The 27159-nt window shown below is 48.8% G+C and overlaps 1 protein-coding gene across 6 annotated transcripts in view; it reads left to right on the top strand.

Annotated features, from left to right (window-relative positions):
• MTMR14 (myotubularin related protein 14) overlaps positions 1 to 27157 on the top strand; it is a 55378-nt gene extending 28221 nt beyond the window's left edge. For 2 of the 6 annotated variants that reach the window (XM_028518079.2, XM_036030848.1), the window contains exons 8-19: positions 449 to 519; positions 1132 to 1206; positions 5862 to 5928; positions 7126 to 7211; positions 7478 to 7554; positions 7724 to 7760; positions 10657 to 10727; positions 11513 to 11571; positions 11747 to 11885; positions 12618 to 12797; positions 23117 to 23272; positions 26561 to 27157. In XM_028518079.2, coding sequence (XP_028373880.1) covers positions 449 to 519; positions 1132 to 1206; positions 5862 to 5928; positions 7126 to 7211; positions 7478 to 7554; positions 7724 to 7760; positions 10657 to 10727; positions 11513 to 11571; positions 11747 to 11885; positions 12618 to 12797; positions 23117 to 23272; positions 26561 to 26744 — 1202 coding nt within the window. In that variant the 3' untranslated portion in view covers positions 26745 to 27157. The remainder of the gene's footprint in view (positions 1 to 448; positions 520 to 1131; positions 1207 to 5861; positions 5929 to 7125; positions 7212 to 7477; positions 7555 to 7723; positions 7761 to 10656; positions 10728 to 11512; positions 11572 to 11746; positions 11886 to 12617; positions 12798 to 23116; positions 23273 to 26560) is intronic. The other 4 variants (XM_036030851.1, XM_036030850.1, XM_036030849.1 and 1 more) reach the window with 4 other exon arrangements.
• The last annotated feature ends 2 nt before the right edge of the window (positions 27158 to 27159 follow it).

Below are 27159 nucleotides of genomic sequence, written 5' to 3'. Positions count from 1 at the left end.
AGTGATCTTCTGTAACTGCATAAATTGATGAGATGGTGTTGATGGTGCTCAGGTGGTAAGCCATGCTTTCTGTTTGCTGGCCGCTGGCACTTCAGGGGCGTGTAGGACAAAGGGAGCTGAAACAAAGGAGAAGTGACCAAATAACCAGCGAGCACAGACGGGGAGAGATACACAGAGGTGTACAGGCAGGTTATATGTCCTCGGAAAGGCATGTAACTAGAAACCAGAGGAGCTCAGGAGGCTTGTTCCCTGTCTCTCACCTGCTCATTTTATTCCCTTTCTGTCTCCCCCACCCCGCACACATGGGTCACAGTAGCTGTGGCTTCATCTGGGGCCTGCCAGTGTGGAGGAGTGCGTGAGCTGGTGGCCACCTCGGGCCCCTAGCACTTGGCATCTCAGGAGACTGGTCTGGAAAGAGTGGTGTCATAACTCTGCCCTTCTTTTCCAGGCTGTGAATTTTTCAAGGAATATAAGGATCGGGATTACATGGCTGAAGGGCTCATTTTTAACTGGAAGCAGGTATGAACAATAACATACGTCAACTTGGGTCTTAATGTTTCTTTGTAAAGGGAGACTGTTGAGAGCAGCTAGTAATCTTTTTGGAGAAAACAACTACCCTTTTTCTTTCTTTTCTCTTCCCTGAATGAGTCTCATTATTTTTTCTCTCTCTCCTTGTATGTAAATGTTTACATTCTTATCATGTAGACTTTACTTTCTCCCTTTAGTTTCTCCCTTTCTTTAAAGGAGTTTCCAGGGACAAGGTAGGAAAAGTCCTCTTTGTTCCACCATCTGTGTCAAGAGGGGGACCAGCAATCTGTCCCTTCCCCAGCTAGGGGGAGCAGGCCACAGGAGCCTGCTGGAGGCTGCATGCAGGTCACTCACATCTGTCTCAGCAGTAAATGGTCGAATGGCCAACTGAAAAGCTCCGCTTGGCAGCAGTGTCTGGTCCCTTTCATTTTTAAACTCTCACTCCCAGGGTAGCAGAGGCATCGGGCCCGGAGAAGGCAAGCACTGTGGAGGGACATCATGCCTGCTTATGGTGGCCATACCTTCAGGGCCACAACCTGCCCTGTCACCATGACTTCTCCTTGTGGCCAGCCTGCATCTCACAGGTGTCTTTTCTGTCCCCAGGACTACGTCGATGCCCCACTGAGCATCCCTGACTTCCTGACTTGCTCTCTAAACATTGACTGGAGCCAGTATCAGGTGAGGGGCCTGACTCTAGCAGGGCAGAGTAAGGGAAGGAGACAAGAGGACCATTGGTACCTGCCCCACAAGTCCGTCATGCAGATACCTGAAGGCCTGGCTGGTGCCCTTTGACCTTTCATAGCCTAGGAAAAAAGGAACTGCTTGTCTTATTTAACTCTCTCTTCTGATTTGCTCTTGGCCCAGAAAATATAAGCTTTCTGAACGTGACTCACTCAAAGATTTGCATCCACCAGGGGTTCTTTTTTCAGAGAACCTCATGGTGGCTGCTTTCTAGCCCTGGGCTTTAGTGAGTTTTCATTTTTCCTTTTAAATGTGTGTTCTGCCAGAGGAAGTGCAGAGCTGCCTGACCCCATTTGATTATAGAAACGTTAAAATTATTTCCATTGTGCTCCTCTTTGTCGCCATCTACTGTGGAGGAGGCCTCAGCCTCACTGGATGGATCCATCTCCCTCCTGTGTTTAGTCCTCCGTACAAACCCAAAGGCTGTCAGCCGTCTCCTGGCCACCTGCTTCAGCCAGGACAAGTAGCCTTGTTCTCCCACCACCTTCCCCACATCTGTCGCTTCTGTCTGGATGCCACCTCCCAGCCTCCTCTTGTCTGGCTGAGAAACTGCCTTGAGGATTTGGCCTGGGTGTTCATTCCAGGAAGATTTCCCTGATATCTTTTATCCCCCATCTCCAGGGTCAGATGTCTTTATCTGCATTCCCATTGACCCCCTGGGCATATCTATCATGGAATTTTCCAGTGAGCCTTGGTCAGTGATTCAGAGCTCTGCTTCTCCCGTCTCCAGTAGACTGAGCTCCTGGAGGATGGGGAACCACAGCCTGTGCATCCGCAGCACAGAAATGCACAGAGCCTGGAGCTGGAAAGGCTGAGCCAGTGACTACCTTGAAAACATCCCGTTTCCCTCTTCCTCCTCCTCCAGGTCTGGACAGTTACCATCCAGCTGCGAGGTCTCAAAGAGGCCCCACCTGCTTGTTAAACAGCTGTGTTCTCCCATAAGATCTTGGATTTTGTTTTCAAGGTAGCAAGTGGTCTGTAAAGGAAGAGGCTGTGCTTATCTCATTTTATCTTGTATAGTCAGCCCCTAGTCACAAAGCAGGAGCTTCATAACTGTTTCAGTGAATGAGTTAAGAGTGGTGTCAGGTCTTCTCTATACAGGTGTTTTTACACAAGAGAGGGAGTTTTAGGAAGGAGAGCAGGCCAGTTTGTTGTGGCCCAGAAGCCTGGGGAAGGTACAGGGGCCCTGCTTCCTTCTGATTTTATTGTATGTAGTGGTGTCGAGTCACACTTACTCTCCCTTGTGGCATATTCTTTCTCCTTATGCAGATGCAAACTGGATCTGATAAACTACTTCCAAACAAGATGCAACTGTTGGGGTTGAGTGTATTGACACTGCCAAGGACATTTGTCTCTCTACAAAGGAGTTCTGTCTAATATAAGCCCTGGATCTAGGCCCCAGCTTGCTCAGCCTTTCTTGCAGGGCCCTATGGCCTTGAGCAAATGACCTCACTTGTCTCTGAAAGTGGAGTTGACAATACCTACTTCAGTGTCGTGGCAAGGTTCAAGTATGATTACTGTTTGAAAGTGTCCTCTTCACTGAAATGCCAATTTTAATGACGATAATTAAGAACTAGGCTACTAGCTTGCTAACTCAAGGGAGTGAACACTAATAACGTTCAAGACACAAAAGTAGAAGGGCAGGGCTTCCTCCCAAGAGTCTTGCTTCTCCAGTTGCTCGTTGGTCTTACTGGGCCTCCTACCATCCTCTTCCTCAGCCAGGTGTAGATTCTGGCCTTTCAGTCCCTTCAGCATGGGGTCCAGGGCTCCGCTCACTCCTCATCTCCCCAGGTGATCTCATTCATCAGTCACTGCATTAGCCCACTGCCTCTCCTGGCAGTCTGCATCTACATCATCTTCCTCAAGTGTCCCTCCATGCAGCCACCTCAGACTCAAGCTGTCTTAAATGGAATTGGCCACAACCTACAGCACTCCCGGGAGGGCCTAGATGCCCTAGGGCACCATTTACCTAGATGCTCAGACTTGAAACGTGGGTGCTTTTCTTCTCCCACATCCATGGCCAGGCCCATCAGTTCTCAAAATCTGTGTCCCTGATGAAACATTCCAGTCCTTCTTGCCTCCCATCTCTCAGCCTAGTTCAGGCCACGGTCATCTGAGTGAACCTCCTGCCTGCATGTGGGGCACACGGAGGAGCACCTGGAAACAGTGAATGTAAAGCACTTGAATAGGGCCTCTCAGGTTGCAGTATACAAATCATGGCACAAAGTAATCATTGTTATCCCCTTCCCTAAAACCTACCACTGACTTTTACCATTTTCCTCAGAGTAGGGTCCAAGGATCCTTAGGTGGCCCACCCAGTTCCTCACGTCTTATCCTTGTTCTTGAGACTGGCCATCCTCTCCTCCAGCCCCACTGGCCACCTTTCAGCCCTTGGGGAAGAGTGCTTTCCAGGTTTGCACATGCTATTCTCACTGCCAGAAACACTTGTCTGCTTTCCCTCCTCTCTTCTTATATGCATGTCACCACCTCCAAGAAGACTTCCCTACTGGTCCCCATGGAACAGGCTAGTGCCACAATGACACAGTCCTGCAGCATCCTAGAGGCCTCTTTTCAGCCTGCACACCTGTGGCAGTCCACTTTGCCTTCCCTTGACTGCAGCCCCATGAGGGTTGAGTTGCCATTCGCCACTGTGTCCCAGGGCCCCGGCCCTCAGGGACGTTCACAGTGGGAGCACTGTGGCAATACCCGTGTGGGTCTTACTGCCCTCCCTGTGATCAGACCAAATGCCATAGAGGTCTTCTTTTTCTTTCTGTGCCGTAAGACCCCTTCCAGCGTCTTCTCCTCAAACTAGCCCCTGACAGTGAATAGGCAGCAAAGGAACATTCTACAGGTGTGTCCTAGTACCTAAGCACTAAGCTGTGGGGATGCAGAGATGCCAAAATGGTTTCTGCCATCATTGGGCTCGATCTAGGAAAAGAGCCAACGACATAACCATCACCTGCATAGTAGAGGTATTGACCAGCGGCCACAGAAGGCGACTCTGTAGAGAACATAATGGGGCTGGGCCTTTGCATGAGGAGTGTGCCAGCCGGGGGAATGAGTACTCTGGGCATAGAAACATAAACAGAGGCAAGGTGCCCAACTCTGTACCCAGAGACTTTTTCATGGAGCATGTCAGATAAAAGAGTCAGATAAGGTTTTAATGTATTTCTCACGTCTTCCTCACCTTCTGCAATCCACACACCACTGTTTCTTACTTTGGTATTATAGGAAAGGTCTCTGCAGTGTAGCATGCTATAAGAGCCTGAACTTTGAAGTCTGGCAGGACTGGGTTAATGCTCCAGCTCAGTTTAGCTCTGTGACCTTGGACCTGTACCATCCCATTGCACCCCAGCCTGTGGCTCCTACCCAGGACTAGGCTCATTGTGAATTTGCTACCTCTCTCTGATTGTCAGTGTCCCCTTCGAATAACCACCATGACTGAAACTGTGCAGTTCAGTCCTTGGTCGTGTCCTGCCACACCTGACTGATACATCTTCCCCAGCCCATCTGACTTCCCTGGGCTTTGTGCTGCATAGTTCTTGCCTCCTGCTCCTGCTTTTCCCCACCCTGTGAGAACCACAGCTTTGAGGGAATCTATTGGCAATGGTGTGTGTGGCACATTTGAGTCAGATGAGTGGAGACCCCTGTGCTACTACAGGTAATGACTTCATTAGTGCAGCATTGCAGCGCTGTCTCTGGAGCTGCAGAAAGTGGGTCAGAACTCTCCAGAGGCTGTGGGAAGGTCAGGTAAATGAGCCTGTTTTCAGTTCCTGGGAAAACCATGCCAATTACAGGTGCCGTGTTCACCCTCCCCCAGGGGAAGTGCTCTCTCACAGGCGCCCTCCACCCACCCTGCACAGCCCTAGAACACTGATAAGCAGCTGTGTGGAGAGGCTGCCCCACTGCGGGGGAGGGGGCTGCAGAACTAGGTCAAGCTCCTCCATGGAATTCCCGATTACAAGTGGACTATTTCTAAGAGCATCTGGTCTAGGCCTCCTACTTGATCTAGAACAGAGGTCCTAGTCTCTTTACAGCCTTTGCCTGTTTTTCATTTTCCACCTTATGGGCCTCCTGTTTTAAAAGATTCTGTCTGCCAACAGACTGTATTTACTATTCATCAAAAAACAGAGTATGCAGTGAATAGCAGTAAAAAGTGAAAAAAGTGTAGTAGATGAGAAGATTGGTATTTTCCTTGGTTTCCGTGATGTGATAGCAGATGAAGGAATGGCTCTTCCTGTTTGGCAGCCACAGCCACCAGCTCTTTGTTTGCTGCTATTGGCCCCCTGGAGGGCCCTGTGGGGAGCCCAGGGCTCAGAGGAGGCTGCTGGTGGGTTGCCCAGGCTTCTGCATGGCGTCCCCTTCCTCACTGTCATGTTGGGATAGAGCTCACTGAGTAGAGGCCTCGGGAGACCCATGGGATGAGGGTGTAGGGAAAGGGGAAAGGAGGTCTCAAAATGTTGAATGAAATCTCTGATTGTCTGGTATTTGGAACCAAGAGCCCTGGGTATTTTCTTTTTTAAGTACTTCCAATGCCCTGTTTGAATTAAATATCTGTTCCTAGACCCCTATTATTTTTTCTTCCCTAACAGAGTTGGGACCTGGTGCAACAAACACAAAACTACCTGAAACTGCTGCTTTCCATAATTAACAGCGATGGTGAGTCTGCCTCTGCCTGAGCCCCCAAGCCATTGGATCTCCTGGGTGTTCCCAGGTTGTGACACTGAGAATGTGTGTTTGCGGGGACCACACAAGTCCCTTTTGCTCTGTGATGGAATGATTTGGGGATTCTCTTCTCCATTGGCAGCTTTATTCCACATCCTCAAAACCCTAGGAAACAAAATCACGAACTCATTACTATCTGAACCCCACCGGGTCAGCTGGCTTTTGAGCATCAGTGTTGTGTGGGGGGCCGAAATGGCCTTTTAATTCAGAAAGATGAGTGAAAATCAGTCTTGGCTTCTTATTGAGTATCAGCAAAAGCCCAGAGAGGACCAGTCACCCACCTCAGTTGGCCGTTTTGATTGGATAGGACACAGTGTCTCTGGAGCAGGCTGACTCTTACTTTTTTACGTCAGTCAGGAATTCCATGGGATTGCACTTGCTTGAAGAAGTGGAAATACATTAGCTTATATAACCAACAAGGCCCAAGAACAGAGCCGAGCACCTAACAAATACCACAAAGACTCTTCTCATTTCTCATACCCACTGTCTAATTAGCTTCATGGACGGCAACCATTCCAGACTTGTTTCCTGCCATCTAAACTCTCCCAGAAGCAACAGACTGTTTCTGTCCCAGAGCTTATGCTCATAGGCCCACCTCTGAACCAGTCACTGGCCAGGTTTGCAAGAGCCACATTTCTGTTCCTGGAGCTAGGTGGTGGTGATTCTCTGTCTGGTGCAGCACTGCTCCTCTGGGGGCTTCTGCAGAGTCGGGTGTTGTACGAACTAGGGAAAGCCTGCCTATATTTGGTGGGTGTCAGCCAAGGACTCTAAATGTTCTCGAGACAGCCCTGTACAGTGAATTGGTTTCCCCTGAAATACCTGTAGTGCCCTCCCTGAGAAGTGCTGGGCAGTGACACGCAGGTCAGGCCCACCTACATGACTTGGGCAAAGCAGACTGTCTAAGCATCACTGCTTCCCTAAAAGTACCCTGTAGCCAGAAGAAAGAGGTGCTGCAGACAGACAGCTGCCCACCACCCACCCCTCTCTGGGATGAGATTGGAGAAGAACTCGGGGAAGCCCACCAGGAAGAGGGAGACTAGGGGTGGTCTGGCTTTCACACCAGGCCGGGGGTGGGTGACATGCTTCCTTCTCATCAGCCTATGTTTGCTTCTCTTCCGGGTTCCTGAGTAGACGACAGCGGGCTGCTAGTACACTGTATCTCAGGCTGGGATCGGACCCCCCTCTTCATCTCTCTTCTGCGCCTTTCCTTGTGGGCTGTGAGTACAGACGGGTTGGGTGGGAGGTCAGGGAGCATTCAGAACTTAGCCCATACCAAGACCTACCCTTTGGGAGCATGAGGAAATAGGTAGCTCTGGGGAGTAGGGATTTGGAGTGAGGCGGTGTGTTTAACCCTGTTTCTGAAGGTTGTTGGGCAGCCTCACCACTGGGTTTGTAGCTGTGGTTCAGCTCCTGGAACGAGGAGGGGGCTTTGTCTCGGGGAGGCATCTTCCTGATCTTGGCTCGTCTTCCCTGTCCCTCCCAGGATGGGCTGATCCACACGTCCCTAAAGCCTGCTGAGATCCTCTACCTAACAGTGGCCTATGATTGGTTCCTCTTTGGGTAAGCCTTTGGGGAATGTCAGGTTTTGGGTGGGAGCAGTGCCATGAGAACTACATTTCTGTGTGGACGTGTGTAGTGGCTTCTGTGACAGTGTCTGAGGTCCCTGTGACCCCTTTTGCCTCCCTGTCTCAGCACTGCTCTCTGTGACCTCCTTGCCTTTTCGTTGCAGGCACATGTTGGTAGATCGGCTCAGCAAAGGAGAGGAGGTGGGTACCATTCACAGTCTGCAAGCACATGCCAGGGCTCCCAGAGCTTGGGTTTTTTACCCACAAGAGGGACTTCATGATGGTCAGTTTGGTATCCACAGTTCCCTCCTTGGTGTGTGCTGGGGTTAGGCCGTGTGGCAGGAAAAGCACCAGCACCACAGCCCGTTCTGAGCCTGGGCTCCTTTCCTGCCCTGTGGGGATGACACTGCCCACGTGCTACCTGTGACCTTCGTGTGCCACTCCTTTCCCCCTTTCACTGCCATCCTTCTTAGAGCTGGCCTTGTTTTCTCCACTCACCTCTGGAATCAATTTACAAGTCCTCTCCATCCCCCTTATCCTTATGGCTAAAACCCAGATGCTCTTCCCCGACCTCTCTACTCTCAACACACCCACTCAGCAACTTTTAAGCCCCAGGGCTGTCCATGCAAGCGAGGTCCTGCCCTCCTCCTCACTGCCAGCCAGCCCCCCACCAGGCAGGGCCAGCTGGGCTCCAAGGTCTCCTTTCCTATCTGGGGCTCACCCCTTTTTCCTATCTACTCTGACCTCTCCACATCCATCCTTTTTGCTGTTTTTCTCCATCTTTGCCTCTTTAGTATCCTTGTTTTCCCTAAATACAGACCTAGAGTCAGACCTGAGTTTAAATCCAAGTTGTCCCACTTACTACCTGGGTGACCTTGCGGTGTGATGTGATTAACCTTGAGACTCCTGCTGTCGGTCCTCCTGCCTCACAAAGAGAATGTGTGCACATGCCCAGCGTGGGAGCCACCATGCAGTGTTAGCTCTTTTCTCCTGCCCCCCTGCTTCCCCCTTATCTTCTTGAAACATCTTTCTCAATCTTCTGAGGCTGCCTTCTTTTCCAGGCATCTTATCTTGTGCCTCCTTTTGTTCCTCCCTCATAGCTCTCCTTGCCCCTTCCAAATCTCCCAAGCACTTACTGCGTCTGCCAGAGCTGCAGAGCTCATAAGCCAGTTCCTCAGAGGCTTCCGTGAACTCTGTTAGAAACATTGACTTTGGCACTGTAATCTGCACATAAAGCCCCTTTGCAGTCACTCATTTTGACACTCACTGGCTCTCCAGGACATCCTGCCCTCCATACCAAGTCTTCCATCCCCAGTGCAGGCCAGATTCTGCCTTCAGAGACTCTGCAGAAGATGAGGCTGAGCCCAGTGGGGTCTGGATTTAAACTCTGGCCATCTCTCGGCATATGCAAGAGGCTCTCCTCAGCTGAGAGGGTTGGTTTTCGGGGTATGGGCTTTTCTCTTACCTCCACTGGACACTCCAGACACACTGACTGATGCTTTGTGCTGCAGCAGGCCCACCAGGTGAGGAGCCCCCATGGCCTGGGGCCTCCTCTTCATCTGGTGTGGGGGGATATGAGGGGAGATGGTAGGTGGGCATGGTAGGGGACTGAGGGGAGGGGGCGGCTGCGAAAAGATGCACGACAGCATTTCCTATGTAACCATTCGAATGTTTTGCTGTTTTTATAACTCACAACCCTTGCTGGGGGTTCCTGGGAGGTTGGAGTACGAAGAACATCCATTTGTCTAGTAGATTGTGCAGTAGGGGGCAGTTGTGCTGGGGCAGCTGCTGGCGTGTTTGTGACAACCAGCCCATCTCTTTTGGCTGGGTGCTAACTCAAAGGTGAGCCCATGCACCTGGGTCCCTGAAGGTCATGGCTCAACCCTGGCCAGCCCCCTCTGACTGAGACCTCCCCTCTGCTCTTCCCCAACCCATTCCCACCCTTCTGGCCCAGCCCATTCTTAACCTCACTCATGGTCATTTTAAGAAGCCTGTTTGCTGTGCGGCACCCAGGCAAAACATGCTCCACAGGTCCAACTTGTGTATTTGGCAGATTAAACTTGACATTATCATAAAAAAAGCCATCGATGTTTTAAAAAATGAAAACAAAAAAAATGGAGGCCTAGTAAATAGTACTCTATTTCCCTTCCTTGTCTTTGAGGTTCATAGCACATTAGCATATTAAAAACTAAAAAGCCTTTGGTGAAAACACCTGTTCGATTTTATGTAACACATTTTCATACTGACCTGACCATCATTCATTCATTCTTCCTTTCTTTTGGTGGTTCGTTGTTGGTTTTTTTGTTTGTTTGAGAAAATCTCACGGGGCTCTGGGATACCATGAGGGGTTCATGTACCATACCTCTCAGAATCACTGGGGAGTCTTGAAAACTGCAAAGACTGCCTTTTGTGCATTTAAAGGGGGTCCATCTGATTAGGGCAATGCCTGGAAGGGAGAAGGGTGGTGGGGATGTGGCTGGAGGTCAGGAGCCTCCTCCTGCCTGTGCCCACCTCAGACTTAGACCTGCCTGTCATAACTCCCGAGCAGAGCGGGGGCCAGACCCTGGCTGCCCCTCACCCCTGCTTCTGAGCCACTATTTCTGGGCATCTCCCCCCTACAGAATCTTACCCCTTTCCCTTCCATTGTGTTCCTTAATTTGTGTTCATTTAATCTCTCTGCCTCAAAATAATCTCCCCCAGCTGTCCTCCTTCATTCATCTGTCTCCCTGGGGTTCTTATGAGAGGCTAAGGGGAAAAGATGCTGTGCTCTTCATCCTTTTCAGTTGCTTGAGGTCATGCGTGTTATATTTGAAGAGTTTGAAAAATCCCTGGCTTACTTTCTTATATTCCCAGGAAAGAAACATGATCCCTTCCGTCCTTTCCCCAGCCAAGTGCACTTGCCTGGCCTGCTAAGCCCTCTCTACCACACATACCGTTTACAGACCAGATTATCCAGCAGGGTCCCCAGAACAGGGCTGCTGTCCTGCAGAGGGCTGACCCTTGTGGCTGCCTGCCCTCTCCTGGGCATTCTGCCGCCTAGATTCTTCTCTCTGGAGAAGACTGTCTTTTCATGTGTGCCGCTCTTTTGTTTCTTCAGATTTTCTTCTTCTGCTTCAATTTTTTGAAGCATATCATCTCTGAGGAGTTCTCTTCTCTGAAGACACAGAGGTAAGGAGAGGCCTGCTCTCACACTAGTGCCAAGGTGCTCTTGGAAGGGTCACTCTACCACAGGCAGGGCTTTCTTTGCCATCTTATCCCTGCCCTGCTCCCCTGCGTGTTTGCATGCTGGCCTTCTTCCATGCCTTCCCTCTAAGGCCAGGGCAGGGGTCCCTGGTGAGGGCTAGTGAGTAAAGAGGCTCTTCTGCCCGTGAGGCAGGCTGGGATCCTCCTGCAGCTGTACTGTCAGAGAGGTTTTGGGACAGATGAGTGGTCTTTGATAACCAGGAGAACAGGGCGCTGTGCTGTAGGAAAGCCAGCCCAAGGACAGGAGGACTCATAGCTCCCCACAGCCCAGCGAAAGCGGCCAATTCTCCTCCCTGGGTGGAGAGTTGCCCTCCCTAGGCTTCTGTAAGTTGTGTTTGCACCACTGTGCAGCCCATCACCGCGGAGCAGAGTCTGCTCCCAGACTGGGAAATGCAGGAGTCTTGCTTGGCAGTTGCCTTAGGACTCCTGTGAGAGTTGGTATCTTTTCTGAGTTCCCTTGCCTTCCAAATTCAAGCTCCCAGTGTGTTTGGCGAGACTTGACCTCTAAGGGGCCAAGCTGACAGGAAAGAGGCAGGCTTTGCTGGTCTCCCAGAAGTGGGTCTTGGATTTTGCAACACTCTAGGGTAGGACCTTATGTCCCTGAGTTGCCAGTGAGTTAAAGCTTCTTTCCAGGTGAGCAGTGTGGGGGTGCAGGGTCAAAGAAGGCCCTAGCCCAGTCTGGAGTTCACCATTCTGAGTTCTGTTTGCAGGAGGAAGAGTTTGCCAGCCCGGGATGCAGGCTTCACCCTGGAAGATATCTGCATGTTGAGTGAGTCACAGGCCCCAGCAGATTTCCCTTCCTCTGTTCCTCTTTCTGACTATGGACCGCACAGGAATTGTTTTTTTCTAGAAGCTTCTTTCTCCCGTTGTATGGTATGGAAGAGGTGGGGGACCAGTAGTGGGAGAAGATAATGTGCTGAACAGATGGCCTTGGCCTCTTTCAGGACGAAAGGACCGTGGCAGCACCACCAGCCTTGGCAGCGACTTCTCTCTGGTCATGGAGAGCTCCCCAGGAGCCACTGGGAGCTTTACTTATGAGGCCGTGGAGCTGGTCACTGCAGGAGCACAGACTCAAGCAGCTTGGTGAGGGGCCAGGCTGGAACTAAGCTTGCTCACAGCTGTGGCCCAGGTCACCAGCTCCAGGGAGTCCCAGGAACAAAGGGGCCTCCGACAGTAGGCTGAGAGCACAGCTCTGTGCCCTGCTGTCTCTTCTGGGCCTTGGAGGCCAGCCATCTGGTTGGTGAGGGGCACTGCCTGTGGTGGCCCAGGAGCATGAAGGGCTCGGGCTGCCTGTGAAGTCACGGAAGAAGCGACAGGGCTGGGTGAGGGAAAGCTAAATGTTAAAGGGACTCCCTGGGGGAGCTCCCTTGTATTATTTGACTGGGAGGTAGGGGGACAGTTTAGAAAGAAGAAAACAAGAAGTAGTGAGTACAAAGTGATGATTGGGAATTGGGGACTTGGTTGAGTCAACTCCTTTGAAAATCTGATGAAATCTGAGAACCTGATGACTTCTTCCTAGAGAATGGCTCAAGATTTTGTATAACATTTGGAGGGAGGGGCAGTTACTGAACTGTTAGTTAAAGATCTGTTTTCTAGCATGTGCTCGGAGGCCAGTAGGTATTATTTGGATGCCACAGCCCTTCCATGAAGACCCAGCTCTTGCTGCCCATGGCCGAGTCTAAGGGAGTATTGATGTATGCCCACTTCCATATGGCATTTTCCCGCTGGAAGTAAAGACTGGACCCTGAAATTTGGTAAAAGTAGGGCTCACCTGGGGCAACCCCTTAGCCAACAGTCCTCCTCTTTCCACTGCAGGAGGAAAAGCCACTCATCCTCTCCACAGAGTGTGCTCTGGAACCGGCCACAGCCCTCAGAGGACCGCCTGCCTTCCCATCAGGGGCTGGTAGAAGCCAAGTCTTCCAGCTCCTCCTCCTCGAACCATTCTGACAACTTTTTCAGGATAGGTAGCAGTCCCCTGGAGGTGCCCAAAGCCAGGTGAGGAGCTCCAAAGCCTCTAATGTTGGAGGTAGCTCGCCTTCCCCCCCTTAATAAGGCAGAAAGTGGGGTTCCAGCACTTGAGATGGTGCCTCAGGTGCTGTCTTAGGACAGGGTTCCTGGTGTATGGCCTGGTGCACAGTGTACCCAGGAGGCCAGAGGGAATTGACACGCTTGCAAGCCAACGCACTATTTGGAGGATGGGTTAATGTTTGGGTCCAGAGCAAGAGGTGGGTCACAGAGTGATTTGCAACTCCTTCCCGGAGCCCTGGCAGGTGGGGAATTCAGAGGGCTTGGTGGTTGTGATGTGAATTGGGGCTGCCTTCACCTGTTGACTTTGGCAAGTCTCAGCCCACCACCCCACCCCCTTCCCTGTGGACCTCACATTCTCATTATGGAGATGACTCTAGATCCTTCAAGTCCTTTCTGGCACTCACATTCTGTGTCTCAGCTGGTGGAGCAATGAGAAGAACAGATAATAGGGAGCTAGGCTAGATGTGCATGGCTGGGGCAAACCTCAGGAGGCTTCACATGCCGGGAACTGGAACAGCTCAGCCATGACGGACAGGTGTGGCTGGAGTTGCTGCAGGAATGATGTTTCCTAGATGAGGCTGAAGCTGAGCAACCACAGGGGCTTAGGTTTGAGGGATGGTCTGGCACTTGGGGAAAGCATTTCTGAGCTGAACCCATACCACTTTTTCCATGTCATACCCCCAGGGAAAGAATGCTGTGAATTGCTTTGTTTTCTAAAGCCTTGAGAATGTCTGATCCTTCTGGAGAGAACAAAGCAGTGTGGGACTTAAAAAGTACTTAATAAATTCTAGGGAGAAATGGGCATTTAGCAGAAAAAGCATGAGCATTGAAGTCCACCCTGGATTTGAGCCCAGCTCTGCCAGAGTTTCAGACCTTAATTGTAATGAGTCTGTACCAAGGAGGAAACAAGGAGCCCCAAAGTCACAAGCATATTAAACAAGGAGAAACTTGAAACTTCTGGAACTCTTCCCCTCATTGCCATCCTCTGATTTTTCTCTGTGGGCAAAACCAGGCAATGGAGGAAGATGGGGAAGAGCCTCCTCCCCACCTACACAGAGCAGATCAGTTGTAGAGCTCCAGACTGCACTGGCCAGATGGGTCCCACACACTCACTTCTGAAGGTGAGCCCTTCAACTTGGAGCGCTAACGTGTCTGCCAGTGCTGTAGTGAGTTCATCCAATGGAGACCACAACCCCTCTGACCCCACAGGAGGTTTGGGGGGACAGGAGTGGCTGAGCAGAGATCGTGCGAGGCAGCAAGTCCACATGCCTGTACTCATTCCCCTCCTCTCTGGGCCCACTGTCATGTCACCTTTGCGTGCCCAGCTTTCCTGGGGCAGGTCCAGGGCTGCTGCAGCACTTCGTAACCCTCACCTTTCTGGGCTGGAGCTCTTGCTCGTCATCTCTGTCTCCTTTTCTGCCTGTGCAGCGTTGCTGGACACCTGGGAAGGAAACCAGAAGATTCCTCTTGGCTTCTGTGGCCCTGCCCTGGTGTTAACTATCCAGCTGCTGGGGGTTCCCTTGCTGAGGCAGCAATCCATCATCTCTTCCCACACCCCAGCTATTTGTTATTCCCATCTTCCCGCCAAAAGAGCATACTTTCAGCCTTGTGCTAGTTTCCCTGAGCCTCACCAGTGGTTCTCCACTTGACTGTGGGGCTCAGACTCCTATGGCCAGTCCAGGATAGCAGCTAAGGCCCCTCCCTCAGAGGCCGAGCAGCGTTGGGTATCCTCTGACTCCTCAGCCCTTTGGTCCAGGGCTGGGCCAACTGTTCCAAAGTAGGACTCAAAGCCTGGGAAAGGCGTGAGGTGGGCTGCTGTGAGGTGTTTGATGACTCTGCTGGGCTATTCTGGGAATGCCCACTTGGAGCCTGGCTGGGCTGGCCAGGCAGCAAGGTTCTGGGTTGGATGTCTATTTGCCAGAGGTTTTGAAAGACTAGATTATTCAGGTTTGAAGCATTCTAATTATGTATTTCCATTAACATTAAAATTAATTTAGTCTCTTATCTTCAAGTGCCTGAGGGATCCTGTCTTTAGCTTCCCTGCCTCTCTTAGGTAACAGTAGCCAATCAGCTTTTTAGTGCAGTAGGGGGTACTCTATGGAAGGAAACCCTTTAGTAAAGCTATCTGTGACAGCCAAAATTCCTCTCACAATGTGAATTCCCAGGGTTTCATGTGCTCCAAATTCCCGAATTCTCTTTTAAGGCAGGGCTTCCCTATAGAAGGAATCAGTAAAGCTTTGTTCAAAGTGAAGAAGTAGGTATTGGGTTGGGAAGAAACGTCTGTGGGGGTACTGCCACTTGCCCAGCCCTAACTCATGCCCCTCACCAGAAAGACTGGTGGCTTTTTTGCATTGTCAACTGCCACTACAGCAGATTCTGGATGAGCTTTATTTCTGGACCATTCTTAAATCTCTCATCAGCTACAGGGCGGGGGGCTGGGAAGAGTGAGGACCAGTGCCTAAAGGCATTGCCAGCTTGAGACTGGGGCGGAAAATTTGGAGGCCCCAAAACACCTCTCCTTGGACTTGGGGGAGAAACACAGAGGCCCCTGGTTGAGTCACACGCATTCGTGCACACTTGTGCCTGTGGTTAAAAGCCGGACTGGGAGAAAGTGGTGTTTGTTTTTTAAATGTGTAAGAAAGCCCATTCTAGCCATCTCTGAGGTCAGTTGCTCTGTGAATTCAGGCCCTTGTTGAACTGAAGGATTCTTCCCTTAATGCCCCATTCCTGGAGGTACTCATTTGGGTAGAGGTTGTGAGTCATCTTCTGGGGGCTTGGAGGTTGATGAGGGGCAGGTGTGTAGATTAGGACACATCTAGTCCCCTCAAGTCTAGGATTTAGTGTCTTGGCTTAAATATTCATTCCCAGCGTGACCTCAGACTTGGCACTTGGTAGTTTAAACAGTAAAGGAAAATATTGGTTCATATGGAGAGATCCGGTGGAAAAGGCAGCCTTTGGTTCTTTCCCCTTGCCTCCTACATGCCATCTCTCTTCTGTCCACCTTCCCTAATGGTGGCTGGTCACTCCTGGGACACTCTGCTTCTTTTCTCACATCCAGGGATCACATGCAAACCTTTTCCAACCATAGGTCAGAAGCTCTGTGCTTTATTGCAGTTGGAAGGTATGTGTCCATCAATGAACCAACCCAAGGCCGCTGCCACCCCTTATCAGGAAGAAAGATCAGGGCTGGCATGGCTTTTGGTCAGACCTGGGTTTCACTCCCAGTTTTGCACTTCTAGTTTTTTGACTTGGAAAAATTACATCTCTTCTGTGCTCAGGTTCTTTTGTTTGTTTATTTGCCAAGTCTTAGTTTATGTGCCTAGTTTATACAGCTTCAGAGGGGGATGGGGAGTTTTACTTAAGTGAATTTTAGAAATAAATGAAAATTCAGACGTATTGCTAAACCTTAGCCTATTTTGATGTGTGGGGTTTTTTTTTTTTCATTTTATTTATTTATTGTGTATTTTCTTGATTATGCCATTACAGTTGTCCCATATTTTCCCCCCTTTATTCCTTTCCACCTTGCACCTCTCCTCCCACCAACACTCCCCCACTTTAGTTCATGTCCATTTGTCATACATATAAGTTCTTTGGCTTCTCCATTTCCCATACTATTCTTAACCTCCCCCTGTCTATTTTCTACCTATCAGTTATACTACTTATTCCCTGTACCGTTTCCCCAACTCTCCCCTCTCTCCATCCCCACTGATAACCCTCCATGTGATCTCCATTTCTGTGATTCTGTTCCTGTTCTAGTTGTTTGCTTAGTTCATTTTTGGTTTTGTTTTTTTAGGTTTTATTATTGATAGTTATGAGTTTGTCATTTTACAGTTCATAGTTTTGATCTTTTTCTTTTTCTTAGATAAGTCCTTTTAACATTTCATGTAATAAGGGCTTGATGATGATGAACTCCTTTAACTTGACCTTATCTGGGAAGCACTTTATCTGCCCTTCTATTCTAAATGATAGCTTTTCTGGATAGAGTAATCTTGGATGTAGGTCCTTGCCTTTCATGACTTGGAAGACTTCTTTCCAGCCCCTTCTTTCCTGTAAGGTTTCTTTTGAGAAATCAGCTGATAGTCTTATGGGAACTCCTTTGTAGGTAACTGTCTCCTTTTCTCTTGCTGCTTTTAAGATTCTTTCCTTATCTTTAATCTAGGCTAATGTAATTATGATTTTTTTTTAGATTTTATTTATTTATTTTTAGAGAGAGGGAAAGAAAGGGAGAAAGAGAGGGACAGAAACATCAGTGTGTGGTTGCCTTTCACACACCCCCTGCAGGGGACCTGGCCCACAACCCAGGCATGTGTCCTTACTGGGAATAGAACCAGCAACCCTTGGTTTGCAGGTTGGCACTCAATCCACTGAGTCATACCAGTCAGGGCCTATTTTGATGTGTTTTTGATGGACAGGATTCTAAATGCATTACAATCCCATCTCTTTTTGTTTTGTTTTTTGTTGTTTTTGTTTAAACATCAATTTGTTGTTCTGTTTATTTATGCATTCATTGATTGTTTCTTGTATGTGCCCTGACCAGGGATCAAACTCACACCCTTGGTTTATTGGGATGATGCTCTAACCAACTGACCTATCAGGCCAGGGCTGTTTTTTTTAATTTTTAATTATTTTCTATTTTTTAATCACAGTTAACATACAATATTATATTAGTTTCAGGTGTATAACCCGGGATTGATTATACATTTATATAACTTACAATGTGATCACCCTGCTAAATCTAGTATCCATCTAACATCATACTTAATTATTACAGTATTATTGACTGTATTCCCTATGCTGTACTTTACATCCCCATGACTATTCTGTAACTGCCAGTTTGTACTTCTCAATTCCTTTACCTTTTTCACCAATCCCGCCCCCCCAGCTCCCCTCCCATCTGGCAACTGTCAAAATGTTTCCTGTATCTGTGAGTCTTTTTCTGGCCTGCTTGCTCTTTTTTTTTTTTTTCTTTTTAGATTCCACATACAAGTGAAATCTTACGGCACTTGTCTTTCTCTGTCTTACTTCACTCAGCACAATACCCTCTAAATCTATCCATGTCGTTGTTGATGGCTACATTTTATATTTATAGCTGAGTCATATTTCATTGTATATAAGTACCACTTTTTATCTGTTCATCTGTTGATGGACATAAGTTGTTTCCATATCTTGTCTATTATAAATAATGCTATAATGAACATATGGATGCATATGTCTTTTCAATGTAGTATTTTGAGTTTCTTTGGGTAAATACCCAGAAATGGAGTTTCTGGGTTCTTCTTTGTCTTGTTATGGCCTTTATTTTAAAATTTATTTTGTCTGTAGAAATAGAAGCATGGATACATGGAACAGACTGACAGCCGTCAGAGGGGAAGGGAGTTGGGGGGTAAGGTGAAAGGGATTAAGCAAAATGTATATGTACATACACACACATAAAATATATATCACACACGGAACAGTGGGGTGATAGCCAAAGGGTAGGTGGAGGTGGGGAAACGGGGAAGGAAAGACTTTGCTTGGGGTGGTACGCACACAGTGCAGTGTGTAGGTGATGTTTTTGTTGAGCTATGCTTGAAACCTGTATAGTTTTGCAGACCAGTGTCACCCAATAAAAAATTTGATTGAAAAAAACAATTTGAAAAAAAAACAGTTGATTCAGAGTTTTAAAAAGTCTTTTTTGTCTGGTATAAGTATTGCTTCCCCAGCTTTTTCTTTGTTTCTATTTCCATGAAATATGGAAATATGAAAATATGAAATTTTCCATCCGTTGACTTTCAGTCTGTGTGTGTCTTTTGATTTGAGGTGAGTCTGTTATAGACAGAATGTATAAGGGAATCGTTTTGTTATCCATTCAGCCACTGTATTTCTTTCAATTGGATTATTTAGTCTATTTTCATTTAAAATAATTGTTGATATGTTTTTATTGCCATTTTATTATTCATATTTTTTAACCTTTTCATTTCCTTCTTTTTTAAGATTTTATTTTATTTTTAGAGAGGGAAGAGAGGGAGGGAGGGGGAGAGAGAGAGAGAGAGAAACAGAAACAGAAACATCAATGTGTGGTTGCTGGGGGTTGTGGCCTGCAACCCAGGCATGTGCCCTGACTGGGAATCGAACCTGCAATACTTTGGTTCGCAGCCCACGCTCAATCCACTGAGCTATGCCAGCCAGGGCACCTTTTCTTTTTCTTAAAGAAGACCCTTTAGCATTCCTTGTAGTAGTGGTTTTGTGGTGATGAATTCCTTCAGCTTTTTCTTGTCTGGGACAAGAAAGGGAGCTCTTTATATATCCTTTGATTCTAAATGATAGTTTTGCTGGGTAGAGTAATTTTAATTGTAGGTCCTTGCTTTTCATCACTTTGAATATTTCATTCCAGTCCCTTCTGGCCTGCAAAATTTCTGTTGAAAAGTCATCTGACAGTCTTCTAGGAGCTCCCTTGTAGGTAACTAACTGTTTTTCTCTTGCTCCTTTTAAGATTCTCTTTATCTTTAATCTGGCTTTCTAATTATTTATCTTCATGTAGGCCTCTTTGGGATCACCTTGTTTGGGAGTCTGTGCTTCCTAGACTTATGTATCTTTTTCCTTTACCAGGTTAGGAAAGTTCTCAGTCATTATTTCTTCAAATAGGTTCTCAGTGTCCTGTGCTTTTTCCTTCCAGCACCCCGAAGATGTGAATGTTTGTATACTTGAAGTTGTCCCAGTGACTCCTTAAACTATCCTCATGTTTTTTAATTCATTTTTCTTTCTGCTATTTTGAATGGATATTTTCTGCTCCCTTATCTTCCAAATTGCTGATTCAATCCTCTGCTTCATTGCTGTATTGTTGATTCCCTGAAATGTATTCTTCATTTCAGTTACTGTATTCTTCATTTCTGACTGGTTTTTATGTTTTCTATCTCCATTCTTGTGTTCTATCTCTTCGGTGAAGTTCTCACTACTCTTCCAATAAATTCATTGAGCATTCTATAAGCAGAGTTTTGAACTGTGCATGTGGTAGACTGCTTGCCTCCATTTTATTTAGTTCTTTTTCTGGAGTTTTGTTCTGTTCTTTCATTTGGGGCATGTTCCTTTGTCTCCTCATTTTGCCTCCCTCCCCGTATTGTTTCTGTGTATTAGATAGAGCTGCTTCGTCTCCCTAGTCACCCAAACTGGGTGCTCCAGGTGCACTTCTTGTGTGGGCTGCATGCACCCTCCTGTTGTAGTTGTGAGCTCAGTTTTTTGAATCCCATCTTTAAAGTGGGAGTAATGATCTTGGCCTCCACCAGTTTGGCTTTAAATGAGGTAATAGAATGAAATACCTGGTAACATAATAAATACTCACCTTTCCTACAAATGTTCAGTAATTGTAGCTGTGGTTGAGGACCTGTCCTTATCAGTCACATATCTGAGGGCAGTGGGCCATATCAGGGCACTGGGCAGGTGAAAGACCAGGCCAGATCTGTTTCTTTTGTTTAACCTGTGTGGTTTGGGCCAATTCTGCTTGGATGGGTATTCTACCTCCTTCCAAAAAGGACTATCTAAAGACACCTGCCTGAATTGGCCCACAGCGGGTATCTTGCAGGAGGTAGAGAGAAGGTGGAAGTTGCAGCTTTTTTGGTACTGTGAAGAGGGCCTGAGCTGTATCCATCTAAGGAGTGAAATATTGCCAAGAAGCCAACCTCCTGGGCCTTCTGAGCTATAGGGATGTGAATAAATGCCCTTAGAAGCAACACTGGCTCCAGTTCTACAGTTTGAAGGTAGCTCAGTCGCAGGTTCCCTCTAGTTCCCTAGCCTGGGTATGAGAGGAGGTGGAGCTCAGACATCTCTCTCTTTTTGCTGTTCTGTTTGTGCTTGAATAAGGGTGTGAGGCAAAGAGTATGGGGTCTTGTTAAAGATGGTTGAGTTAACGTGTATTGAGTCTTTCTTTTTCTTCCTCCCTTCCTCTTTACCTTTCTTTATCTTTAGCGAAAGGTTTCCCTTTCACTAGGCAGGTAGAAGTGCTCCCTTCTGGTGACTATTTCCTTTCATCTTCAGGTATCCCCTATAGCCAGCTAATCCAGACTGGCACTTAGGAGCACTTCTCTGCTTAGCACAGTCCCTTGCTCTCAAACCCAGGAGCTGAATGGTTGCCTTGCAACCCTTTCTTTGACAAAAGCCTCAAGTAAGAAGACTCATTTAAAGCCTGTATGCTCACTCTTGAAAAAGATGCAGAATATGGCTGTTGGCTGAGATGGCTTCATGTCCCCTGGGATCATGTCCTCTGATGCTATCTGCTGCCTACTCCATGCCACAGCTGTCCCCTGACTGCTTCAGGTGTGGTTCTTGCCTGGCGGTGCTACCTGCTGGACACTGGGGAAGTAAAGGAAAGTGACTAGCCCAGGAAACCAGGAATCCTTGCAGGGAACCTCTTTAACCACATTCCATCTGTCTACTGTTTTCCCATTGGCAGTGTGAGTCTCTGTAGCCCTGGGGGAATAAGATTGGGGCATAAGAAACCCCCTTGGTCCTTGCCCCAGGACTGCCTCACTCTACCCCACCTCTTCTACTCAGCATCCCTTCTACCCAGCATTGGCTCTGGTGTTTAAGAATTGTTTTCCCACAAGCCACTAAAACTGGGAAAAAAAAAACTACCCTAAAGTTTGAACAGTAGATGAGGTTTGTGGAGCCAGGCTGACCTCTTCAGCGGGGTTGTGCTTACTGAAGGCCCCGGCATGACCTGGAGGAAGTACTGGACAGGCGCCAGACTATGGCATATGGCCTGCCCTCTCCTGTCTCTTTGATTTACAGACTGCATGAGCCCTACCAAGTTTCTCCATCTAGAAACAGGGCCACCCTGCTTTCTTGGGCACTAGGGGCTTCCACCAAGTAGCAGACCATGTCCCGTTCTCATCTCTAATGCTGCTGTCACACACCTTCCGGAGTTTAGCAGGAGTGATGAATGTGGCAAGTCTCTGTGTTACGGGAGGTTCTGATTCATGGTGGCTTTAACGTAGAAAGCCATCTGTTTTTCCTTGTCTCAAGGTGGTTCCATTGTAGGACAAATCTGTAATCAAACTTGGCTTTAAAAATCTCTTACACTCACTAGCTGTGGTGGCTTGGGCAAGTATCTTCACCTGTCTGGGCTGCCATTTCCCTGTCTCTAAAATGGGGGTGGTTAAGGGTCAGTAGAGATGCAGTGCCTGGCTAGAGCTGCACTCAGGTGGCAGCTGCTTGAGGATAAGGTCAGCTTAGTGTGACTGGTATGGGGGACTGTTGCCTCAGACTGGGAGCCCTTCACGTCAGCCAGCGGGGTGGGTTGAGGTCAGTGAATGTTTTTCTCTGTCTCCCACCTGCTATACCACTATTCATGCTTCTGCTCTGTTTCTGGGTCCCTGCAGGAGCACCTTCTGCTGTTCTTGAAATAAAGGATAAAGGGTCAAGCATCAAAGACGATGCATCTCTGGGGGCTGGGATATGGGGTAGCTGATGGAAGGGCCTTTGTTTGATGGTTCCCTGTCTCCTCCCTTCCTGTTGTACCCATACTGGCTGGGCTGCTGCCTCGAGATGGCAGAGCAGGGTTGGCTCTGAGTGGGAAGGAGGTGGCAGCAGTAGATTCCCAATGCAACTTTCCTCTCCCTGCACCCCACAAACTTCCATGTGAAAAAGGCCTGATGAAGCTGTCAAGTTGCCTGCCTGATTCATCCCTACCCTCTGGGCATAGCCAGTGAGTTTGCTGGGTGTGCTTATGAATGCAAACTAGAGCTCCTAGAATGTGCTGCAGAGGGCTAGGGCTCCCAGCACCTCTTAATCTAGGTCACCACCCTCCACTGTTCCCAGAGGCTTGTTCTCCCACCTCTGTGAAAGGACCTCAGCAATCCCTAGGGTCTGTGTTGCCCTCTCCAACAGGCTGCATGCTGGAAAGTGTGGGGTGATCCTGCCTCCCTGGTTCCTGGGACATCCAGCCTTGCTCACCTCCTTTTGATGCTGTTGAGATTGTACTCAGTCTGTCAGCCCTGATCCCGGGCTTTGGTTGCTGGCTCACCTCTTGTCACCATGCTTTGCTCTTGATCTTTTGCTTCTGAAAGTCTTTGCACTAAGCATTGTCCTCACAGCTCATCCTGCCTTATGGTCTGTACTCTTCTTTCTTGGTCACAGCCTCTCCAGCTGTCTTTGCACTTTTGGAGAAAGTGGTTGACTTTACAGATGCTCCACCAACAACCCAGTGGCCGTGGCCCAGGCCAGCATGGCCTCCCAACCCCCGTCCCTCCACTGCTTCCCGTCAGGCATATGACTGACTGCATCATCTCCCCTCTCTCTCCTCTCTGTCCCAGATCAGTGGACCATTCCCTGCCCGGATCCTCTCTCTCCACAGACTTTGGCAGCTGGCAGATGGTAACAGGCTGTGGCAGTATTCAGGAACGGGCTGTCCTGCACACAGACTCCTCTCTCCCTTTCAGCTTCCCGGAGGAGCTCCCTAACAGTTGTCTGTAAGTGTCTTGCTTGAGAAGGCAGGATGCTCCCCTGCCCATATCAAAAGCTGGTGAGCAATTAAGAGTGCTGGTTAGGAATGAGGCAGCAACCAGCCCGAGGGAGCTGGCCTGGGATCCCTGCCCCACCCCAGTGTCTTAGCTGAGTATACCTCACTGCCCATGGACCCCTGAGGTACAAAGGAGGCCATATGGGCCGCTTAGGAAGTGCATTGGAATGTATGTTCACTCTCCCCAGCCCAAAACCCATACACGGGTGTCTCGAGGCATACCCTGAGGAAAAGCTGGCTGGACTGTAACTATAGAACATTCTATTTCTGTCTGAGGCTTTGCCTAACAGGAGAATCCTTTGAAAGCAGCACAGTGGGGAAGTGAATTGAAGGTAGGTGTATGGTGGAGACCAGAGCCAGAATGTTGCTGGGTTAGCCCTAGGGCTGTGCTCCTCCTCATTAGAACCATGGATTGGTTCCTTGCCAACCCCTCCACATTTTTGTCTTCTGCTTTTGCCTGTGGTCAGAAAAGAATCAGATGGTCATACTAAATCCCAAGCCTATAAAATCCAAGTCTCGATACTGGGCTTTCAGTTCTTGTAATATACTTGAGTGGCTGCCTCTGTGGCAGTCCCCCACCCCCGGCCTGCTTTGCTGCTTCTAGATGCCAGTGCGGGGAGAGCCTCTGGTGAGCTCCTGGGGAGCTTCTGCTGGCCCGCTCCTCATCTCTGGCTGCCTGAGGGTCTTCACCTCCCTACCATGATGGATGAATGAACTTAAGGAGCTGGGGATTCATCCCCACCCCCAGAATCCAGCTCATACCTGCCAGTCCTGACAGGTTGGAATCAAGTTGTCCTGGGGAGTTGAGAAGATCCCTGCTTAGGGCAGGCAGGAGTTGGACCTTGGGATTCCAGGATGGCACTCACCAGCCCTGGTCCTGCAGCTGGGGAGTAGCCCAGGGACTTCAGAGGCCACTAGTGCCTGGCATAGCCTTTGTAGCCAAGTCCTTAAGGGGCTTGAACTGCAGCCAGAAACAAGATCCCTATCTTAGATTTTGAAGGATTAAAAAGATAGTTATCTGCACCATTCTGTAGATACTTTCTACTTCAGCCACACTGGCCTAAGTTATCTATACAGTGAACAAACATCTCTGCCCCTGCTAACAGCACCCTGCACTTACCTGGCATTAGCCACTGAAATGGGCAACTCCAGTCCCAGATCCTGTGGTTTATACCTTGGGTAGCTCTCTGAGCTCCTAGCTTAGAATTCTGGTTGGTTCTGGTGGTTCCCAGAGGAGGCCCAGGCTCTATGTGATCTCCCTGCCTCCAAGACTGCAGGGAGGGGGTGGGGTCAGGGTTGATAACACAGTGTCTGATTTCAGTGCTTGGGCTTTGTTATCAGATATTTTAGTCCAAATCCTAGCTATTCTCCTCACCAGCTGTGTCTTGGGGTATCAGCCTTGACTTCTCCGAGCCCATTAGTTCCTCTCTTGAGAAAAGCTGACAGCACTATAGTAGCTCCAGCCCCCGTCTGCCCATTACCTGCTGTGTCCACAAGTGGATCACACGTCCTCTCTGGACTCCAGTTTTCTTGTCTCTAAATAGGTTGTGATTTCTCCCTTTCTCCCTCCAAGAAATGCACTCATACAGACCTTTGGGTGTTCCATCCAAATACAAACTACTAATCTCCTGGTTATATGCTCTGAGAAAAAGCTGAAGATGCACACTTGGATTCCAGCCTGTGTGAAACCCAAGAAAGTAAAGAAGATCTAGGACCATGCATCTCCCCCAAATGCCAAGAGCTACTTCGGAGTTGTTCGTGTTATTGCAGGAATCCAGTATCAGCTCCATTTTCTTATTGCTGCTACGAGAGCTGTTTGACTTTCTTTATGCCTAGAACCTCCTCCTCCTTTTCCTCTTCTCTCTCTCACACTCAAACATACACACACACACACACACTTCACTGCCACCAGTCTACTTTCCCTAGATCTGTTCTCCCCAAACTACCCAGGACTGTCATTTATTTTTATACCTCCATCTGTTCCCCAGGCCCTGGGGTGCACATCATTTGGGCTTGGGAATTGCGGGCATTTTTGCTGTTTCTGACAGATTCCGGGGACAGATTACCCAGGGATTGGTCTCGGGAAATTCTGGAGTAAGTCAGGGCTAGTTGTTGTGCTTAGGTGGATGGGAACATGAGGGTTCATTTTAATGTAGGTGTATCCCCTCTCTCCCTCCATCTGAGTCCTGACCTTTCCTTGGATCCCATGTCCCTCCCACCTCTACACTGCATACCTTTTAGTTCAGGAGCTGGATGTGGCTGGTACCTCAGGCCCCTTCCATTAAAGAACCCTTCAGGCCCTGACTAGTGTGGGTCAGTGGGTTGGGCGTTGTTGTCCCACAAGCTGAAAGGTCGCCTGTTTGATTTCTGGTCAGGTACCTGGGTTGGGGGCATTCAAAAGGCAACTGATTGATGTTTCTCTCCCTCTCTTTCTCCCACCCTTCCCTTCTGTAAAAATAAGTAAAATCTTAAAAAAAAAAAAAAACCCTTCAAGATGTCAAAACAGCCTTATATGGAATTCACATGTTGATAAGCCTGAGTCTTCATGCACGGATTCCCCTTCTTGACTTACAGTTCCAGGCAGGGAGAGAAGAGGGTCTTTCTGCCCTCTATCTGTGATCAGTGTCTGCAGTGGCCAGGGAAGGAAAGGTACATGTCGTCAAAAGAATACTGCTGGAAAAGTGGGCACTTTACTAGCTGTTTACCTGGAACCACAGTGACTGAAGGTGTAACTAGAGCTTTGGGGATTTCCAGTGAGGACCCTGGCCTCTCTAGGGTACTGCCAAGACCTTACTCCCAGGATGCTCCAGGTCTTGGCCTCAACAAAGTTGAAAGCCTGATGCCTGGTGTTAGGGTCTCTCTCTACAGTTAGACATAAGACTTGTACCTCAGCTTGTTCTTACTAAGGTATGGAAGCCAACAGCTGTTGGAGCAAACTCCCTCCTGCTTGGCTCTGCCCTTTCAGATTACCCAGAGATGGTTATTTCCCATAGAAAGCTAGGCCAGTGCCCCATAAAAGGTGCTGCTTCCGGTAGAAACAGTAACCTGAGAACTGAGAGGAATGGTTTTAAGAGGGGAACAGGGTCAAATATTTGGGGCCTGAACCATAAGGGTAGTGGGACCACAGGACAGATGTTGGCCTTGCACTGTGAAGGCAGAAGGATAAGCATTGCGGCATGAGGGTGATGTTGGATCCTGCCCCCACGGTAATGTGTTCGTTGTTCTTTCCTCTCCACAGGCTCACAGCCCTGAGTGAACGGGAGACTCGGCTGCAGGAGGTGCGCTCAGCCTTCTTGGCTGCATACAGCAGCACAGTAGGGCTTCGGGCAGCAGCCCCCAGTCCCTCTGGTGCCATTGGGGGCCTGCTGGAGCAGTTCGTCCGTGGTGTTGGGCTCCGGGGCACCAGCAGCAGCGCCTTATGAAGCAGCCAGCCCACAACAGCTTTATGCCTCTCTCTCACCTGAGCCCTGAGTGGAATCAGAGCCATGCCCAGCCAAGGGGTCATTCAACATCAGGGGAAGTCTCCTCTCTCCCCCATGTCCACCATGTACATGGCAGCCCCACAGCTGAGCAGGGCCAAGGACAGGGTTCTCCAACGCCCAACTTCCTGACTGATGACCATCATGCCTCTTGTCACTGCCTCCCACCCACCCTAGCCTTTGCTAGGATTCCTGCCAACTCATAACTTTGTGGGGTTTCCCTGGGGCCTTCTGGAGGCCAAGACTTCAGGAAAGGAACCCCCTTTTCCATTCTTGTTTCCTGGGGAGGAGGGGGTCACCTGCACTGAGAATAGGCAGTTTGACACATAACAAAATAAAATCAGAGTCTTTCTAAACA

Source organism: Phyllostomus discolor, chromosome 7, assembly GCF_004126475.2.
Source record: "Phyllostomus discolor isolate MPI-MPIP mPhyDis1 chromosome 7, mPhyDis1.pri.v3, whole genome shotgun sequence".
Taxonomy (NCBI): domain Eukaryota; kingdom Metazoa; phylum Chordata; class Mammalia; order Chiroptera; family Phyllostomidae; genus Phyllostomus; species Phyllostomus discolor.
The sequence above is the reverse complement of the archived record's forward strand: the minus strand, read 5'-3'. Positions and strand labels throughout refer to the sequence as shown.